The sequence below is a fragment of the Sycon ciliatum genome, chromosome 10 (assembly GCF_964019385.1).
Source record: "Sycon ciliatum chromosome 10, ocSycCili1.1, whole genome shotgun sequence".
In the NCBI taxonomy this organism is placed as follows: domain Eukaryota; kingdom Metazoa; phylum Porifera; class Calcarea; order Leucosolenida; family Sycettidae; genus Sycon; species Sycon ciliatum.
Genome location: NC_088652.1, coordinates 5,115,797 through 5,137,187, shown reverse-complemented (window position 1 = coordinate 5,137,187; position 21,391 = coordinate 5,115,797). Strand labels below are relative to the sequence as shown.

The 21,391-nt window shown below is 45.0% G+C and overlaps 1 protein-coding gene across 1 annotated transcript; it reads left to right on the top strand.

Moving 5' to 3' along the window:
• The first annotated feature begins 6,364 nt into the window (after positions 1-6,364).
• Positions 6,365-16,536, top strand: LOC135826083 (uncharacterized). Its single transcript, XM_065338721.1, has 6 exons — positions 6,365-6,949; positions 7,247-7,720; positions 9,864-10,160; positions 11,660-11,935; positions 12,477-12,974; positions 15,652-16,536. The coding sequence occupies exons 1-6, from the start codon at positions 6,871-6,873 to the stop codon at positions 15,894-15,896; spliced, it is 1,869 nt and encodes a 622-aa protein (XP_065194793.1). The 5' UTR covers positions 6,365-6,870; the 3' UTR covers positions 15,897-16,536.
• The last annotated feature ends 4,855 nt before the right edge of the window (positions 16,537-21,391 follow it).

Sequence of the window (21,391 nt, the reverse complement as noted above, 5' to 3'; positions counted from 1 at the left end):
GAAAGAGGTGGAGCGATATAAGTACATGTATCTCTTAATTTGCTGGGCAAAAGTCCTATATATAGGATTTGAAAATGCGTGACCTTTATGCCGTTGTTATTGGTCATCGTGAGTCATTCATGACCCATAATAAGAGCATAATGGTTTTATTAGAAGCTGTAAATATGTTTGAGGCATGAATGTTTACTTTTTAGATTCATAGGACATCTTGAATACCCATTTTGAGCAAGGATTGGAATTTTGAGCAGCATTGTTCAGCTGGTGTAATGGGAAGGACTGAAGCAGTGAATGTGCAAAAGAACATTACAGGTGTGGCACGGGGTGGTTTCATGACGACATATCGTAGGCAGGCAGGCATAGTGGGATGGTCTAAGACCATGATTGAGAAACAGAGGGTACCAGGTTCAAGTCCTGCTTGGAAGCGGAAGGATATTTTCCAGCCGTGCTGCGACCCACAGTTAATTGGGCACTCGTGGCCTGGCACGAGGGAAACATGGATGCAGTGAATGGGATTTCGGTCTTTGACCACTTTGTGGTGGGTCTGATCTACTCACCTCCCACCGCTTAGGAGCTGCATCTGCGCCTTGATCCAAGAGGGTGGTGGGGTTCCTGCGGATGCGGAAAACTGGGCCTTTGGCCGAGTCTCACGCGAACCCTGGTTTTTTTTTTTTTTTATCGCACATGCCGTCGTGAAACTACCAATTTTAAGGATAAAACAAGGTCCAATCCTATATATAGGATTCGAAAAATAGGACACAGGCCTTAGAAATATTGCGCAAGGAGATGAGCATTAAATGTTAGTATTTGAAAAAATATCTTATTCAACTCTCCATATCAACTAAGACCTAACGCGGAAGAATTGGTCGCATACGTTTCCCTATGCTCATGCCACACCCATTTTGAGTTGAAAAATATGACCAAAATCCTATATACCGTATTTTTCCGGTTGTAAGTCGACCTTTTACGACTTAAAATCGAAGGAGAAAGGGCGGGGGTCGACTTACAACCGGGATTCGACTTATAACCGGGACTATCAGTATCTTACAAAAAAATGACCTGCACTGCATGAACGAGTGCACCATGTTTACACATTTTGCAAGTTTATTGGCCTTTTTCAAGGATTGGGACGTTATATCCTCCAATAAGGAATGTTTACATGATTTGTTGTTGTGTTAGTAGCAGGGAGTGGTTAGTAGTGCTTCTTTGGGTGAAAACTTTAAAACGCAGAATTGAGACTTCCAGATAGGGGGGTCGACTTATAACCGGGGTCGACTTACAACCGGTAAAATACGGTATAGGATTTAGCAAATTAATAGATAGAGAGAGAGGTGTTCTGCAGGCATACCGCCGCATACGACTATAATGCTACTTGTAGAATGGGATAAAAATTATGATTTGAATCAACTTATGGCAGGCCAGTGTGATACATGTACATGGCTAGAATCAGTAATGAGCAGAGCACCAATCACTCTCCTGCAGGTGACGGTAAGCAGCAATCTTGTGGCTCTGCAGGTGCTTCGGAGCTGGGTGATTGTCCAAAACTATCTGTGGCAATTTAATCCCCACTGGCACGATGCAGTATGGGAAAGAGCGCAGAAGTTAGTCAGGGGTCCGTGGCGAGAAATTCAGTTTAAGCTGGTGAGGATGCTGCTGTGCTCCTCGTGTGAGGCGATGACGTGACGGCATAGCTGACAGGGGCCACATGGCTGCATCTTGAAAGAGACCATGACCAGAAATCAGGAATGGTTAATCACAGCGATTCGATCGCCCTGTAATCAATTCTTTCCCATACTTTCAATGTAAGATAACACCTTCCTGCTCAGGATGTGCACCTAAGATAAGAATTAAAGATACATGAACAATATCCAACATGTTTACGTAAGCGGCTTGCAGTTATTATTGTCGGATCGAATACAATCTTCCCAACATTGATAGTTACTGTTTTGTTGTTCAGTTCACAGCCTTGTCCATGGATAGATTCACTATGATTGAGCCTGAAAAGCTTGTGTCTGGGTGTGAGACAGGATGTTCACATATGATGTGTTTTCGCAGCACACGATTCTCTTTGCGCGATAATGCTAGCATCAGATCAATTTCCGAAGCTGAACCATACACCTGATAACTATTTGCCAAGCCAGTTTGTTGCAATGTCTGTTGTTTTCGGAATTTGCTCTGTATGCTACTGAGTAGCGGAGTGCCGTTCTGAGTAGGATTTTTGCACCTAAGTGTATTGTCGCTTTGTTTAAATTCTCATACTTTAGCATCCTGAAGGATGCCTCAAGCAGCTTCCTTTAAAACATAAAATGTGTTCTTGGGCAGGAAACTTACCAACACTCAATCCGGTTATTTCAGCGCATTATGTTTTATTTTGCTTTCGTTATACAGTCTCTTTTACATGTCATTAAACTTTCGCTCCACCCAAATGAGCACTGCATTCTCAGTTTCACACGTACATGCAGTACTTCAGTAGTTGTTTCAACGCTTCATGCATATTTGCCATCTCTAAACAGTCTGTTTTCACATTTTTTACTTTCCATCCCGTTATTTTTTCGAAAATGCAAGAATTACAACGGCCATTGTTTGAAATCACAGTTGCTCACAAATGGAGCTCACGGTTCATAACGAATTCTGGGAGTGTTGTCACTTGTAGATACTTGCACTCGAAATCTAGCTAGACCTTTCAGGTACTAGCAAACTAACCTTACTAACCAAGTGAGCATTGGCGACATATAAACAAAGCTGAACGATAAGCAACAATATCGCTGACGCGGACCAAGCACATTTAGCATCAGAGGGCCAAAAGAGTATGTCGGGTTCATAAGAGAAAATTAATTATTATTCATTATCTAGGAGCAGTGCACTGAATAGGATACCTCAACTTTAAAATACGGTCTCTTTGTTATAAATAATGAATCCACAAAATCATCGGGCATGGCCCACAGGGAGAGTTAAACCTAGCTGGTATTGGTGTAGTAGACCTGGTTTTAGTCGTAATGCTGAACTATCTCCTCACTGAAGGCCTCCAGAAGATGTGTTTCAACAAATTTCTGACATGAACGGATTTTCAGATGAGGACTCTAGGTTTTCGCTGGCGGAGGCCAAGATGTTGCTGCAGTTGATTCCTTTTCACTCCCAAAGCGACTGTTCAGTACATTGGGTAGTGGTCTACCAGAGCAATCACACTCACCACCGTGCTGGTTTTCCAGAAATGAGTAGAAGCAAAAAACCACACTCGCAGCCACATAATAGATAAATAGCCGAAAAACATCTAAATCCATCACAGAACCGCCAGCAAGCGGGAGAAAAGGCCATGAAATCAAGTGAAACAGCATGGCCAGTGGTGAGCATGGGTGACTGGGCAGCAGGGGAGCGCCTGAAAAACAATGACTCCCTACATTCCTAGCCGCGACCGCTCAACCCGGCTAGAGGAAAAACACGCCTTTCAGCCAAAAAACCTTTCTATTTCATTAATTCCTGCCCCGCTGCCAGTCGGACCCAAGAATAGAGATAGCAAGAAATGGTATATAATAACCGGTGTATGTCATAATCATAAGCCAAACACATAGGCATAGATTGTCAAGAAGAACAGCGGACGACTCCCATGAATCCACGGTGGGTGGGCGGGCAACTTCAACTACCACGAGGAAAAACAAAGACCACGATGGCAGGTTCAACGGAGTTGCGCAGAACAAGAGCAAATGCACGAAAATATTTGTGAGTGAAAAATACGTTTTTTGCACTCTTTCGCTACGCTCAGCCGTGAAAAAACAAACCTTTTTTCGAGTTTACAAAGCAATCGGATAGAATTGTCAGGAATGCGGGGGCGAATGATAATTGTACAAGTCATTTGCGTTGCAAAGTGAAGCACAATCATCACTTCGAATGGTCCACTCCGCAAACCTGCAAGAAAGTGCCACTCCCTGCTCAATACACAGTGTCTCGAGGAATTCACCCCTCATAAGTTGAGCTTGAGTAGCCTGAGGAAACGCTGTGTATTGTACAGGGAGTGGTGCTTTCTTGCAGGTTTGCCGAGTGGACGGTTTGATGGACTTCTCGTGTGCTCTCGATGGCAGTCGTGAGTCAGTCAAGCGAGAATTCAAGTCGGCACGAAAACCGCGAGCTCCCATATAGGGAGCAACACACTCTTCCCCTACTATCGCCGAAGTCGCACCAACCTCTTCTTCACCACATGGATGAAAAGTTTTAAAAAAGAAAGAGAAAAATAAAGGAGCGATTACGAGCGAATGATGAGTGTACCATCATTGTCCAACAATAGAGCAACGGCACAAATGAGACAGAACTTCAAGGTTGTATAGCACGGTCGACAGCAGTGGGTGATAAAGACAGTGGGGACACATTGATGATGATTGTCTGTCATTGATGAATTGTGGGAAATGAATGACGAGGCGTATAGTCACTGCATAACGTCTTATCCACGAAACTCCTGTCTACGGGAAGCGATCAGGTTCATGGCGTGGGTGAAGTAAATGAACAAAATGAGACCGTACATCAACCGGTAGATAAACCATTCTATGACACTTGACAGGATTGCCAGCAGCGCACACGTGCCACTTTCTGGTAAATCCTCTTGTGAGGCATTGTACCGTTTTTTTCTTTTCTGGTTTTCTGGGTTTGCATTAAATTTGTATTGCATTTTCATCCATTGTGTTTCTTTTGCCCGTAAAAGGCAGCAGAGTACAACAATTAACAGTCCTAAACGTCACTGCTACTGTAGTAGGACCAAACTGTTCAAACCACTCCAGACCGATTATTCAGAAATGACGAGACAACTCACCAGCTATTATATCAATGAACTAGTAATTTTCACCTTTCTGCAGCGCATCCTTTCGATCACAGCTATTGTGCTCTACAGCATTGTTCCTCAACATTCTGAGCTTTCTGTTTGTCTTTCTCTTTATCATCATCCTGAATGGCACAAGTGAAGTAGGCATCCCCGCTTACATCGCGATAGTGCTTATAATAATAATATAATAAACGTCACTGGTCATGAGCTCATATGCCCTGAACAGTTCCGGATGATTGATCGTCCGCATAGTGAATGTTCGGTTCATGCGACTCTTGCCCAATACCGTACGTGAAAGGCAGAATCATGCCTACATAGCACTCCCGTACACCGCAATACAATGTGGATGCAGTTTCCTTGAGTTCTATGTACATGCATTGACGATCATGAACAGGCCTTTAGTCACATACATGCATGCGTCTGTTCCTTTCATTGCACGCATCCGCCAAATGCAGATGTTACGGGTCAGTGGTCTGCATCAATGCCACAGCTAGGCGTACAGTGAATACATCATGGCTGGGCTCTAGCTGCCCAGCGCTCCTAGCTCTGATGGAGCGTCCTCTACTGTGATAGCGCACAACGCTATTCATTTCTGATTTTGCTTGTGTCGGTTCCCACACCGAAAATACGGATACAAATGGATCGTTCAGATGGCTCTGTGGACTTATGTGTTGCATGTTTGGAGGAAAATACAATATCGGAACATGGACAAATGCGCAAACTGTTTGTTTCACCTCTTCGCTAGTCGCCATCAACACCCCACTACAATTGTGTTCTGCCTGGAACATTGAGTGATATATCAAACTTTTTACTCCCTGTAGAGATGTTCTCTTCACACGGGGATAGCGTGTTAATTAAGCTTACTCATTTGTTACCTCGCAGATTTGCCGAGATGTTACCAGTGCATTGTATCATCCCTCCGCCACCATGTGCTCGTAGCCGAAGTGATGCACGAAGCACAAACACACCATCACAGCAAGGACACCTTCGTCGAGACGTCCTTTTTTGCGTCACTAGACGGCTATCGCACGACCACCCAGAGGTCATGCATTCGAATCATCATGAGGTGGTGCTATTATAAATTTCGTCACACTATGATCCGCACACTGTGTGCAGGTTTGCCAGTTTCAAACCGGGTGTGCATCAAACTGAGAAGGCCAGCAGTAGAGAAGGCCAGCAGCAGAGAAGGCCCAGCAGAGAAGGCCAGCAGCAGAGAAGGCCAGCAGCAGAGAAGGCCAGCAGCAGAGAAAGCCAGCAGCAGCAGCACCACCACTCCAAATCACTAGAATGTACAGTGCTACTCAATGAAATCCAGTCGCATCGCCACTCAAGTACGTGCGGGGCGTTGCGCAGCCCTACACCTGCGAACACTGGACTGCGAACTCATGCAAGGCGCAAACTTGAGTGCCGACGCGGCTGGATTTCATTTATCAGCACTGTGGTACAGTAGTGATACTACCGGTGTATAAATACACGCCGTAGAGATCACAGCTTAATGATGGCAATATATAAAATGAGCTGGTATGTCACTCTAACACGCGCACAATTACTAAAAAACGTACATGTACCAGTGCACTTCAATACACTGTAGACTACGCAGTCCCAATTATTGCGCATCAGGATTGTTTCTTGCTGGATGAATGATTGGGGGCGGCAGTCTGGCAGATGGGTCCAGCTTGTCATCAGCGGATACTAAGAGCATTGGTGTATTATGCACACGGTCCCTGGACGGCTGTAGTTTGTTTGGTTGACTTTGTTTCTCCTACATGCTGTTACAGATGAACGCTTAAATTGTATTCTCTTAGCCCAGGCATGCTTACAAGGGGTAGTGACCCTGTATTCGATCTCAATCGCTTGGAAAAGCTTGTTTTGGCAGAGTTGCGAGCTACAAATGCCACACCGAGTTTGTTCTGTGTGGAGCGGATATAGGTCAGATAGAAGAATCGAATTTTAGTTCAAAGCATAACAGAAGGCCATCATACTGTTCATACTGTTTAGTGGCCGAAGAGTCGTTTACAACATTCGCTCAGGCAAAGAAAGACCTTGCAGTGCTTACTAAAACGGTCATGTGCTTCATCGCATTGCATCTCCTCACGTTTCTGGCAGCAGTGGTTTCAGCTACTCATGCAAGTAATAGTTCACAAGGTAAGATGTTGCAGATGTGTGGAATAAATCTTGTGCCTGAAAACCTACTCACAGACCTGGTGGTGGCACTCAATATTTTCTTCAGACTTTTCCCGTTTGTAACTTTCAACCAAACTACTATTAATGAAATAGGTAATGCTCGCAATCCGATACTCTTGCATTTGGGTTCATATACGTGCGTGTGTGCGTGTGTGTGAGTATGTGCGTGTGTGTGCGTGGGTGTGTGCATGCGTTCGTGTGTCTGGGTGTGTACATGCGCGCATGTGTTGCTGGGGGCGTGTGCGCACGTTTTGTCAGTAACATGGACGAATTGCCATGCGCCATACGGAAAAATCATGATGACAGCATTTTTGGATAACCAGATGTACGACCAAGCCCGACTAAATTGCCAGAGTCTTAATGGAGATCTTGCCACAGTCCAATCTACAATGGACAGGGAATGTGCCGATGTAGCACTGAATAGAGTGAGGGAGTGCAATCAGTGTACTGCAGTGGGTGCATGTCAATGCACTCGTCTCTATGGCAGCGGAGATTGCAATTGTGGTGCATGGGTGGGCCTTACTGGATCTAACTTTTCCAATGGAAATTTTCAATCTTGGACGTGGTTTACTCCTCCTTTCAATGCAACGTCAAATATATTACCCTGGAGACGCGGCAATCCTGTACAAAAACGTGACTTGTTTCGTGTGACTTACCATCCTCCAAGAGGAGGCCTTGCGAATCACGCTGACCAGGCACGTCCCTACCTTTGTCAACGGTATTATCCACCAGGTGAGCTTCAAACTAAATGCACATAGTTGAAATGATCATCGTGATTGTGCTGTCCTTTCTGTTTTAACACCCTTTGTAGGGCGTATTGAGGGCAACATACCATAATTTTATTTCTCTAAACTAGATATGTGCATTTCACTATAAACAACAAATTATGCGGTTTATACCCTGGACCAAAGTTCAGTCAAACCGATCTACCATAATTGCATTAAGCAATGGATATGCTCAACCCATCTAGAGTTTTCAACTCCTTATACTATCTAAATATTGTACAGGCTGTGCGAACAATGCGGTAGCCTATTTTCTTTAACTTTTTCTGTTGTAATTATTTCTATGGATATAGGTGATGTGCTGAAAATAACCAATGTGTACTGAAACATACAGGTATTGCCTTTGATCTCTCAAGATATGGTTAAAAATGATCGGAAGTGATAATGCAGCAGATGGAAAATGAACCTGCATAACCTTTCCACCACTCAGTCTGCGATAAAGAACCAAGCTGTTGCTAGGTTGTGTCCAGGTGTTTGTCGCCCTGTGAGCAGGTTTGCTTTGTAACTTAGCATCCCTAATGACATGGCCCAGAATCTGCGAAAACCAGGCTTTGGGTGAAAATAATTTTTTTGAGAAAAAATAATGATGTTTTTCTAAAAAGGTTGTGTCGCGTGGGCGATCGAGTGCAGTGAAGTGGAACCAAAGAGAATCTCGCTTGTTTGAAGAAGTAGCAGTCGTGGCAGGAAAGGTTTCAGCAGTCAGGGAAGTCAAAGGGTTTCCGGTAGAATATTCCCTCCTACTACTCTAGTTACAACGAAGAGTTTTTGAGCCAATCGAACGGATTTCATCTCCTACACTCAGGGATGGCGAAATTTCTGCACTAGCTGCTGCTGGCGGAAAATGGTGAAGAACTCGTCTCCAATTAGAGTCGTGATGGCGATAGCGAGGAGAACCTGGACAAAATCGATCCAGCCAATCGAAGTACGGATATACTAGCTGTTTCGGGGCTCCCCGCAAAGGGAACACGCGCAGCAGAGCTCATACGTTTGCAGCAAGTTCACGAGGAAAAAGTCTTGATGCGCAGTGTGAAAACTGTTTTGAATTGAAGTCCTTGGTGATGAAGTGCTACTGAATGCCAGGCGAATGAGCGAGCAGATCAAGAGCCCCCCCCCCCCCCCCCCCTCGAGACTTTCCTCGCTGGACAGCTAGCTGCCAGGGATTGTACGGGGTGCCAATATTTCAACTGCTGGTCAGCACCAAGCAGATACTGCAGCACGCCAGCACACTATGCGCTTACTATGAACAGTGGGACAGTTTGAAAGGCTGTGTTCTTGCTTGTTTCTGAACAGTTGTACTAGATTCACCCTTCAAAAGGTGGCATCTCAACTGGAGTCGAGTTTCCTTGTGGTGTGTAGCGCCAGAGCATGCCTTTCCATGTTTTCAGCCCCTCAGTATCACTCAGTCCCGGAATGTGCTGAGTGAGGAGCAAACAAAACTCGTGCAGAACTGTGCATGACCACTACAGCCTGCAGCACCAAGGGGCGACAACAAGTCTGCCTCCACATGCCTACCTTGTCATGTCACCTAAACAAAAATCATCCATGTCTCTTCCTTCAGTCTGGTGGATCTCCCTTCATTTCTTTCCTGTGATAACAATTTTGTGTTTTTTTGGAATTTTTAACACAATACCCTGGTGTGTTTGAGATACTTTTAATACCACTATGAGTCGACCCTCATCTGTAATATTTTGTTTCCCGACCTCCCATGCCCAGTAGAAGCTGAAAATGGGAAAAAAGTCATTTTTTTGTGAAATTTCACCCTAAGCCTGGTTTTCGCAGATTCTGGGCCAGTCATTCAGGATTACCATGTAAAGTTTACCCACCGTCCGTATCGGGCTCAATTTGCCGAAAGCAAAGAGCGGGATACACAGACAGCAGAACGAGCAGTTGCGGTTTCGTAACTCCGAGTTTCACGAAATTAATCGATCATCAGACGAAAATCGGTAAATTGAATAATTACATGAAACTCGGAGTTACGAAACCGCAACTGCTCGTTCTGCTATCTGGATATTATGGATTATAATTTTGTCTCACCTTTTGGCAAATGATTCGAAAAAGTTGTCGTGTGTCTATGTGCAATATTCATTCTTCAGCGCCGATTCGACTACTCATGTCTTTTGGAGGGTTCTATGACCTGAGAGTTTCCGCTGAATTGCACCGTGCAACCTACATGGCTCACATTACCGAATACTGCTTCACGTACCGACCAGCGCTCCTGACAGGCGTCATTGAAATTGAACTCAGTACAATGGATGTGTGTGGCAAAATGACCCGGGTTTCGCTTAGTCTCATAAACAACACACTATATATGATTTCATCTTACTTGAAAACAGTGGCAGGATTGAACAGTTCAGCGTCTGGGTGGTACACGTTTGCAACTCGCCCTAATCGTAAGCAATGATAACAATTATTTTGGATGAATAATTGTATACTTTTCTTGCTTGACCACGACTCCTATATATATTGCTAGCCACAAGCAAGGTTGCATGTCCTTGTGACGGCGGTCTATTAATTATCCAGACATTTCCTCCGGTTCATGAGTCTAAACTCTATACACAATCCACTCTCGCTCCGACCTTGTCCCCCCTAACCTCCCCCCTTCCCCTCCTCCCCCCCCCCCCCTTCACCCCCCCCCCTCATATCCCTATCCCATTTCCTAGGAGCATATTGCAGCACATTCCCAGTGGAAAGCTGAAGTTCACGCATGTTTTTTTAACATTCATAGCAGATTAATGCCGTAACTGGGTCCGGTTGTGCCACATTTCGTATACTAAACTGCTATACTACTAAAATAGAAGAATTTACAAGGACACGAGTTATGGAGCGAGCTCCAGTGTGGGAGCAAATCCATACCTAAAAAACTCATCGCCGAAGTCGCAATCAATGTTTCGTACTGTTGTGACCAGCGTGGGCTTGCGACTAGCTGGTTTGGAGGGGACAGCGTTGTGAAGGACCGAGGGTCCTCTTCGTCTGTTCTCCCCATCTAGGAGCGACACTGACTCACGCTGCTATCTGGTGTTCACGAGGTGTTCGTCGCACTGGAAACGGAGCGTCTCTTTAATATTGTATCCCTGGTTATGTTTGTGACTGGAGAGCACTATATAATTATGTGGTGCTTTACAGACACATTCTACCTCAGCCTCCTCAAGCTCAACTGATGAGGGGTGAATTCCTCGAAACACTGTGTATTGAGCAGTGAGTGGTGCTTTCTTGCAGGTTTGCCGATTCGAAGGTTCGATGGACTTCTCCTGTGCTCTGGATGGCAGTCGTGAGTGAATCAAGTGTCAAATCAAGTCGGCGGAATAGCGCGAGCTCCAGTGTGGGAGCAAACCAATTCATAGAAAACTCTTTGCCGAGGTCGCAACCACTATTTCGTACAGTCGGACGTGTTAATTCGAAGGTTCGATGGACTTCTCTTGTGCTCTGTACGGCAGTCGTGAATCAGTCAAGTGTCAATTCAAGTCGGCGGAATAGCGCGAGCTCCAGTATGGGAGCAAACCCATTCCTAAAAAAACGTCTGACTGCGATAACATTTCCCATTTCTTCTGTTTGCTAACTATTAAAGCATAGCATTGTTAGCTGCGCTGTTGAACCCCTTACAAGGCCGAGGCAGTTAGTTCTCCAGGGAGGGAGAGGAAAATAAAATGTTACCATTTTTATGGAAAATGTGCATAATATCACCCTTTTAGAGTTTCTGTCGATGCTTGCCTACCTTGTGCTCTGAAACAAGGCCATCCTTGATGCATAAAATGGACTTTTGGGCCCCGGATCTCACATTGGGGTTGACGGTTTGACACAGACTCTCGCAAGGCGGGTGATTGACCCGCCAAGCCCGAAGATTCGCAATGCTTGAACAGATATTTAATTTTTCTGTATCTTTCTATTCCAGCTCCATCAGGGGTAATTATATATGGAATCACGGACACATATGTCGAGTTAAAGACTAACGTCACTCCACACGGTAACCTTCCTATAGTGGGGTCTCTATACCAAGTTGGACACACGTTGAAATTTTCAGAAGAATACAACTCTTCACTACGACAATCCATCTACGTGTATACGAATTTGAGCTCTGACACAAGCTATAGGGTCTTCGCACGGATCCGAAACAAGTACTACTGGAGCAGTTTGTCCAGACCAACAACTATCATCACCCTCCCCTCAGGCAAGTACACGTTTACTGCTGTAAACCAGTCCCCGACATATGCATTTAAGCAGATAGCCGATTTGATAAAACAATTACCCCTCTTGATTTCTCATCATTGTGTTGCTTTTAATTTTGCCCGTAAGAGAGGCTGTTGGATTCTCAAAAACAACACAAATCTGCATTGTACACTGTTCATATAGTATTGTGTAGTGCAGTGTGACTTTGTACGTTTCTTGCAGCTTCAATAATTATATCAAACTATATTGTGTACAAACAGCGACACCTCAAATTGCACTGCTTTCTACTCTCTACTCAAAATTACTTTATTCAATCAACGTTTCGGCCAATGCCCATCATCAGCAAAGTTGGAATGCATGGGTAGCTGGGACGTGATAATGCAGTCATAACAATGACATGAACAGTGGCGATGATGATGAAATGCTTTAGAGTACAGCCTGCGTGATTGTGTAAGAATTGCAAATGACTGACTACATTCCCATTACAAAGTGCAAGCAGTGGTTCATTACGTTAACCGTTACTCCGATTGCCTTTTTTGCAGCACCTTCAAATCTCGCTCTGATTTCCACCCATAATGAAATCATCGTGTCCATCAGTGATACCTACAAGTCAGCAATTGACAAGTACTGCCTCATCCTGACTGCAGGAAATCCTCAGTTAACGACAACTATCTGTGATGACACCCGGAATGTCACATTCACTGGTGCGACCAGCAATGCAATGTACACTGTCAAAGCCTTTGTTGTTACGACGGATGGGAGGAACAGTGCTGCATCTAAGGCGTTTAGTATTCGCACCAAACTGTCCGACGCTGACTCTATCACAACAAATGTGTCTCGGAGTGACAATTATTCGTCAACGTTTGATCAGGTTGCGACCAATCGGTTTGAAAACAATACCTATACAAGCAGTGAGGGAACCAGCAGCTCCAGATCTGCAGTTATAGGCACTGGTGCCGGTGTTGCTGGGTTGCTCGTACTGGTCACGGCCTTTATCCTGCTGTGGAAATTCAAGATAGCTTCTATTGCACCTAAACCAGGTATGAACCTCGCCGAAGTGTTATGGAAGAGTCCAAGTATTGTTAGCCCTTTGAGGACGAAGGACGAGTATATCCGTTTTTTAAACGTATATCTGGAGTCCTAAATACGAGTATTATACGTTTCCAAATGTTCAGTACGTGCAATGCATATATATATGGCGCAAGGAAGAATCACTGAAAGTCACACCGGTACGCTTGATGTTGTGTTCAAATCCCTTGCAAGGCGAGCGGCATTGGTCAAACGGGGATTTTCCTTGTGACTCATGGTTGGACGACGGATGAGTAGTGGGGACCAAATGAGACGCTCGAGCTTCAGGAATCTGCCGGACTTTGGATCGCCGCTCTACCTAGGGTACAACTTAAGAACCGGTGAAATTTGTGGATGCGGGCACTGTATACGAGTTCAGGCGCAATAGGGCAGCTCTCAAAAGACATGAAGGCGATTATGTTGCTCGTGTTGGGTATCCATTGGCGATAGTTGGAGATCTGTAGCTTTCCGAAGAGGCAAAGATGAAGAATTGCAAAGCTCATGAGTGAAATTAAATACTTTTCAAATCTGTACTGGGACGTACTGCGGCTGTTGCGCGCCTCACTGTGTACCCTTTATGAATCCTGGCTAACCGTGGTAGCCTTCAAAAGGTCCTAAACTGAATTATAAAATGATCGCAGGAAAGAAACTTTTTCTTCCAGTGTTCCATATTTACTGAACTCTTCCTAGAGCAATGCCTTTGAAACACGAGTCGAACACCGTTAGCCGAGGGAAATTTAAATGATATGATCGTTCCAATCGGAATTTCTGGTATCATGTTTCTTGTTTTGATGTGTCCCCTTACATTTTATGATGTTGACGCTGCCGTCGACCTCCTTTTGGGTTTGAATTTCCAGAACTCAATGATTTATGAAAAAACTTTAGTCCCGATGCTAATATGGGAAGGACAAGCAATGTGGAGACAATAATCTGAATAAAGCAATGAATACAACTATACGCACACTCATATCACAAATATAACACCAATGTGTATGACATGAGAGCGCACATACTTTTATACATTCCTTTATCACATAGAAGGCTGTTAGACTGTATTCGGATAACTATCCATGAAATGCTAAAGAAGGACCAGAAAATAGAGATTCTCTTGACCTATTTGTTTTAAACTCGTATCGTGTAGGATTTAAATGAGAATAGAGGACCACAAGTTTACAAATTTTGTCCAACACTAACGATTACAAGCAGGATCCTTTTTCGTTTGCGCATTTTGTGTGTGCATTTCATACATGATGCAGCTAAGCGTCAGGTCGTTGAATGTCAGTAGAGAGGTTGCGCACAACGAAAATTCGTAGCGCCGTAACGAATATTTTTAATGAAAAAAGCTAACGAATACTCGTAAAGCGTGAGGTTGCGCACAACGCGTGAACGTTTTCGTAGTGGGTCGACGCGGCAGCCGCGCGGGTACGAAGAGTCAAGACAGGGGGTTGTACATTATCAGTATTTTAGTACTCCAGGTAACGAAAACTATTTTCGTAGATTTGCTCTGTTTCGGTCACGTTTGGACGGATCTTCGGAGCAACTTTCGTTACTCGAACCCAGACGGTCGAAATCTAACGAATTTTCGTTGTGCGCAACCTCTCTAGTATCTCATCAATCAGTTCTGTGCTAATTGTTGCATATTTCGACTCACCAGTATTCTGCTTATAATGGTTAGTTTGGACAAAACCGATAACTTGGAAACTTCCGGTCCTCTCTTTTTAATATTTGGTTTTTTGCTTTTCGGAAGAAGCACATTTGAAAGTCGAATGAACCAGCATTAAGTAAAGTAAATTATCGTGTCCGTTCCCTAAGGGAATTCACGACGGCCGCTAACACCCGATAAACCCTAGCGGCAGATGCAGCGCCTAACGGTGGGGGTGAGTGGATAAGTCTCACAACCACTGGCACAAGTGCCTTCGTTTTCGGCACCGGCATTAAGAAATGTAAACAAAATACTCATTCCGACAGACAAAATTTTGTCATAGGTGACGATATTTGACCCAAAATGTGGGCATAGAGATGTACCTGGTTACAGATAATTATATCATGTAACGAATAGCTGAAATGTCCGAAAATGACGTCAAGCAACATTTTTGGATCTGGTGGCTATTTCGTGTGTGTGGCTTCATATAAATTCCAAATAGATGTCTAGTGATCATACTACGTCGTTAGATGTATTGACACACTCAATATCTCTCCTCAATGCATCTGGTGATGAGCTAGGCGCGCTAATGTGGTATGACATACATTGATAATCCGTAGTGAAGAGGCCGTTTTGGAGTGTTGTAGTGATATTTCCTACATGAGCCAGTATAAACGTTTCTAATTGTTCGTAAACTCCAACACAGCCCCTCACACATTTTGGAAACATCACTTCTCAACTCCAGAATCCCAAAACGGTATCTTCACTTTGACTTCAAACAAATTACAACATTTATAGACATTAAAAAGGACCAAGGAACTACTAGGTACGCTATACGGTCCAATAACACCACCAGGTACTAAACAATCAGCTCATGCAATAATCCCTGGCTCTGCATCCAAGCCCAACATTCAACAAAAATAGTCAGCCCTGGCCCATCATGAATCATTATCGTGTAATATGCTATTCAGCCAATTTTGGTTCTTCACATATTTTCTTCCATACAGAAGGCGAAATGGAGCTCAGATATCAGTGCCCTTCTGATGATCACCCACATCATACGGTTCATATCACTCCCATCAGTATGCAGGCGAATGAGGCGTATGGTACCGGTATAATCGCTAAGGATAACGCATATGGCGGTGTGGACTTCCGTGGTCACGTGATGCACGGGGACAACTCTGGAGCGGGTGGGGAGCTGGAATTAGGGAGCACCGCTCAAGAGCATCACACTTATATCACTCTCCAATAGCACCTGGATTGGTATTACAATCCTCGTTAGTAGCGTGCAATGCCCCTACGCCTTCTTTGATATGGAGCAGCTTAATGTGGTGAATGCAGTCGTTCTTGGCGTTAACTTCTTCCGTGTTTCATTCTGTTTTAGTCCTATTTTCTTCCCTTTTGACAGTGGCATTGAACTAAAATGCCGAACATCGTTACCTACACAGGTTCTCTTTGCAGTTTGACCTGACAAGATATTACCTAGATGCTTGCAACTCATACCACCAATATAATAAGTACACTTCCAACGTTTCAGTTTTCAGTGTAAAGTAGTTGGAGTTGCTAATTTTAGATAAAGTTATGTTTCGATTCTTCCTCACAAGCGTCGGTGTTTGCCGTGCCGCTGCACTTTAGCGATGCACCATATCATTATGTTCTCATATTTTCTTCTGATTTCTTGTAATTTGTGCTTCTTTGTTCTCAATAGTAAAATTTTGTTCGCGGAGACAGCTTAGAGCCGAAAAAGGTACCTTTGTGTTGTTGAATGTTTGTATTCTTATTTCTCGGAGAAGGCGCAGAGCCCGAACATGCTGGGGAGAAAAGATTACAGACAATTTGCTTTTAATGTACAGTACCTATCATGAGAATCGTGTACTTCTTTAGGAGTAGTATTTTTTACGGAGAGCGGAATCATTCGCTTCGATGGAGTACTCAATCCAAAATCCAATCAGTAACACACGAGTCACAGAGTACCACGCGTCTGGTTGTAACTAATCGCTTCATGCCAGTTGTCTGAAGCATGAATTAGTTCCAAAAATCGCGTGGTACTCTTTGTGGAACTCGTGTCCCAGTCTTTTTATGCATCGGAAACTGTTCCGCCTTTCGTATGATAATATGAGACAAGACCAGGTATTTTCATTTTCTTCAAGATTACTCAATCTGGGTGGGCAATGAATGTACTTCACTTGGTATCAATCTCCAAACCACAGCCCGGTGCAATCAGAACGTTCTGTCAAACTCCGTTGACTCTTGCATGGTCGATGTCAGGGGCGTAGGCAGGGGGGGGGGGTGCTTTGGGTGCCAAAGCACCCGCCTCAAACCTTTCGATCTTGGTTCACAGCTCGTTCGAGAGAGACCATAGGCATAGCAGACCCGCTGATCACATGCGAAACTCTGCACATCGCACACTGAGTCTGTAGCCATCCCTGTTTTAGAACAGGGAGTAGTAGGTACTACTACCTGGTTTAGACCTGCAAGTACAATGTATCTGAAACCAATTCACATGCAGTTGACTCTTTAAAATTTTTGTCTCATGATTGGCTATTTTGCCATGCAATTACTAGTCAAGAGAACTCCGCTTCGTACCTGCCGTTGTGCAGTGTCACATCAGGCCTCAGCAGGCTCAGCACATGATTTGCATCGCACTCTACATGTTTTGTTAGAAGCAGAGAATCATACAAACGCGCCATTGGTAGAAGCAAGGAAGTAGCAACGCGGTCTATGGCCGAAAAGCACACGTCAGACATAGCAGTTTATTCTCGCTATGTTTTATGTTTTTAATATAGTTTTCGATGTTATTTGGTCTCGTTGTGGAAAGGTAAAGTTTCTTTCATGCATTGCAAGTGTGGATACAGCAGTAGAAGAGTGAAAGTAATATTGAAGTGCAGTTTGAGTTTTTGTGGGGAATAGTGTAGGTTTGATCAAGGATGCCTTACTGCACTATCAAACATGACGAAGGGGAAAAATGGCTCGAGAAATCCCACTTTAAAAGTTCTATGGAGAGTGTGATAATTCTGGAGAATTTCTCAGAAAGCAGCATCCAGGACTTAGTCCATCATTAGTTGGAAGCAGGCCAGGGTGTAGTAAAATACCATATTTATTACTACTCCCTGATTGGAGATTTACCATTCACTGATTGCTCTTCAGCGTCGAATTAGGAGCGAATTTTGCTTCCCCCCCATTTCACGGATCGAATAATGTGCATGAAAGGACCAACATAAGTGCATGTACTTTTGTGTTGGGAAAGTCGTGGCACCCCCCTTGATCACTATCCTGGCTACGCCCCTGGATGTTATCATACGCAAATCTCGCATTTTTCGTTACAACGCGTAGGCTGTGGGTGCGTGCCAGGCGCAGATGCACCCCCACTCCTACTCCAGGGCTGCGGCTGCGCTTGCTACCGATGGCTTTCGTGCCAAGGCTGCCCAGGCTGCACCAGACAGGACGAATGCAGGCTCAGTAACGGAGCCCGCACTTCAGGCAACGGTGACATCTTGCTATCAGCGCCCTGCACGCAAGCACGACCGGTTAAGGGGTGCCAGTCGGCTAAGGTGCAAGGCCGTCTACGTTGGCCGTGTTGATGTCGGTTGCTCGGCAGGTTCAATCGCTAAATGGCCCAGAATCTGCGAAAACCAGGCTTAGGGTGAAATTTCACAAAAATGACTTTTTCCCATTTTCAGCTTCTACTGGGCATGGGAGGTCAGGAAACAAAATATTACAGGTGTGTGTCGACTCATAGTGGTATTAAAAGTATCTCAAACACATCAGGGTATTGTGTTAAAAAATCCAAAAAAAACACAAAATAATTGTTATCACAGGAAAGAAATGAAGAGAGATCCACCAGAGTGAAGGAAGAGACATGGATGATTTTTGTTTAGGTGACATGACAAGGTAGGCATGTGGGGGCAGGCCTGTTGTGGCCTCTTGGTGCTGCAGGCTGTAGCTGCCATGCACAGTTCTGCATGTTTTGTTTGCTCCTCACTCAGCACATTCTGGGGCTGAATACATGTACTGGCATGCTCTGGCGCTATACACCACAAGGAAACCCGACTCCAGTAGAGATGGCACCTTTTGAAGGGTAAATCTAGTACAACTGTTCAGAAACCAGAAAGAACACGGCCTTTCAAACTGTTCCACTGTTCATAGTATGCGCATAGTGTGCTGGCGTGCTGCAGTGTCTGCTTGGTGCTGACCAGCAAGTGAAATCTCGGGATTATCTCGGCACGCCGTACAATCCCTGGCAGCTAGCTGTCCAGCGAGGAAAGTCTCGAGTGGAGGCCTCTCGATCTGCTCGCTCATTCGCCTGGCATTCAGTAGCACTTCATCGCCAAGGACTTCAATTCAAAACAGTTTTCACACTGCGCTTCAAGCCTTTTTCCTCGTGAACTTGCTGCAAACGTATGAGCTCTGCTGCGCGTGTTCCCTTTGCGTGAGGCCCAGAAACAGCTAGTATCTCCATACTTCGATTGGCTGGATCGATGTCGTCCAGGTTCTCCTCGCTATCGCCATCACGACTCTAACTGGAGACGATTTCTTCACCATTTTCCGCAAGCAGCAGCTAGCGCAGAAATTTCGCCATTCCTGAGTGAAGGAGATGGAATCCGTTCGATCAGCTCAAAAACTCTTCGTTGTGACTAGAGGAGTAGCAGGGAATATTCTACCGGAAGCCCTTTGACTTCCCTGACTGCTGAAACCCTTCCTGCCATGACTGCTACTTCTTCAAACAAGCGAGATTCTCTTTGGTTCCACTTCACTGCACTCGAGCGTCGACGCGACACAACCTTTTTACAAAACATCATTTTTCTCAAAAAAATGATTTTCACCCTAAGCCTGGTTTTCGCAGAAGTTGGGCCAAATGGTGCGAGGACCGCAGTGTGACTGTCATCAAATGCTCAGTATCTGCGGCACGGTATTTTGGTCTGGCGTATGCCCACCTTGTTATTTCGGAGGAGCATTGGCAGAAGGTCCAGAGTCTAGACTTCTGGCCAAGTGGCATTTCGGTTCGTGAATGGCGCTTCAAATCAGACCGCATCACTCAAGAGAACTGAGTGCGTCGCTCAATCCACTTGCGCCACCATTCCTTCCTGATTCTGGACGACAAACTAATAAAACTCCCAATCTTAACCCCCTTGCTGACTCATTTAGTCCCTCAGTTCCACTACCTTCTCCTACCCACCCAAGTGCACTTCGCGTTCTATTTCTCAACATCAGGAGCCTGCGTAACAAACTCAATGACATCCTACTGCTCACACAACAACTCAACGCCCCGGATATAGTCTGTGTCAACGAAACCTGGCTCGACGCCACTGTTTCGGACCAAGAAATAGCCCTGACTGGATATAGTGTAACACGCAGAGACCGTAGTGGTAGAGTAGGAGGAGGAGTTTGCATATACTGGAAGTCATGTCTTCCGGTAAAACCAAGAGACGACATAACAACTGATGGTGTGGAAAGTTGCTGGTGTGAAGTCGCTTGCAGGCCCCGCAGTTGTCTTGTTGGAACGATCTACCGCCCTCCATCTGAACCTGTGGGTTACTGGGACAAGCTAGACGAACATCTTTGCGCTGCTCTAAGGCCACAGCCAAATGCTATCGTTTGTGGTGACTTTAATGTGAATATTGACCTAAGTGCCAGGGACCCTCAGTATCACTACTTATCTGACTTGCTGAACAGCTATGCTCTGCATCACGGTGTCAACAAGTCTACGCGATTTAGCTCAACAGGACAAGACAGCACCCTCGATTTGATACTGAACAATTTTGATCCTTCCACTACAGCGAAGATCATCCCGGTCGCTTTCAGTGACCATGCTGCCGTGGCCAGTGACTTTCACCTCATTGTGCCTCGTGGATCTGACACCACACGTTTATACCGCAACTATCACCGGATAAACCACGATCACTTCCGGCGTGACTTAACCCAGAAGAACTTGTGTAGTATTACCGGCAACCCAAGCGCCATGTGGACCGAGTGGTCTGGCCGGTTTATTGAGGTTTTGGATGTCCATGCCCCACTTCAAAGTAATCACAGAACGAAGAAGCCTTCAGTGCCGTGGATTGACCGGCAATTGTTGTACTTACTACACAAGCGGAATAGGTTGCACCGAAAGTGGCTCTCTGCTAAGACACAGGAGACTTATGCTGAATTTAGTACAGCCAGACGTGCGGCAACTAGCTACAACAGGACCCGGAAACAGGAATTCTACAACTCCAAATTTCAGCAATGTACTGGAAATGCCAGAGAGACTTGGAAAATAATCAAGGAGTTGACAGGCAAACAGTCGACGTGCAGGGATCCACAGTGCACGGTGGATGCGATTCGAGACACTTTTTCGAAAGTTGTGGAAGATCCAGCTCGCCCTGCACAGCTACGCCTACCCCTTGGGCCTCCACCTGCGGTGCACTTCTCGGAATTCTTGCCAGTCTCCATTGCAACTACTCGGAAAATGTTGGAACAGTTGGACACCAGAAAAGCCACTGGGAGTGATGATATTCCAGCAAGTCTCCTCCAGATGCATGCTGACATCCTGGCACCGTCACTCACGCTACTATTTAATAAGTCATTGAGAGAAGGACAGTTTCCTGCGGCAATGAAGGTGGGTAAGATACGGCCTCTGTTCAAGGCTGGAGACCCCAGCCAACCCAAGAATTACCGATCAGTCTCCCTATTGCCGATAGTGTCGAAATTGCTTGAACGTATTGTTCATAAGCAGCTTCTGCAGTACCTCAACACGAACAATTTCTTGCC

Coding starts and splice junctions, on each gene's coding strand:
- LOC135826083 (XM_065338721.1), top strand. CDS start 6,871: ATGTGCTTCATCGCATTGCATCTCCTCACGTTTCTGGCAGCAGTGGTT. Junction 10,161..11,659: donor GTTTGCAACTCGCCCTAATC/GTAAGCAATGAT, acceptor TTTCTATTCCAG/CTCCATCAGGGGTAATTATA. Junction 11,936..12,476: donor TATCATCACCCTCCCCTCAG/GCAAGTACACGT, acceptor CCTTTTTTGCAG/CACCTTCAAATCTCGCTCTG.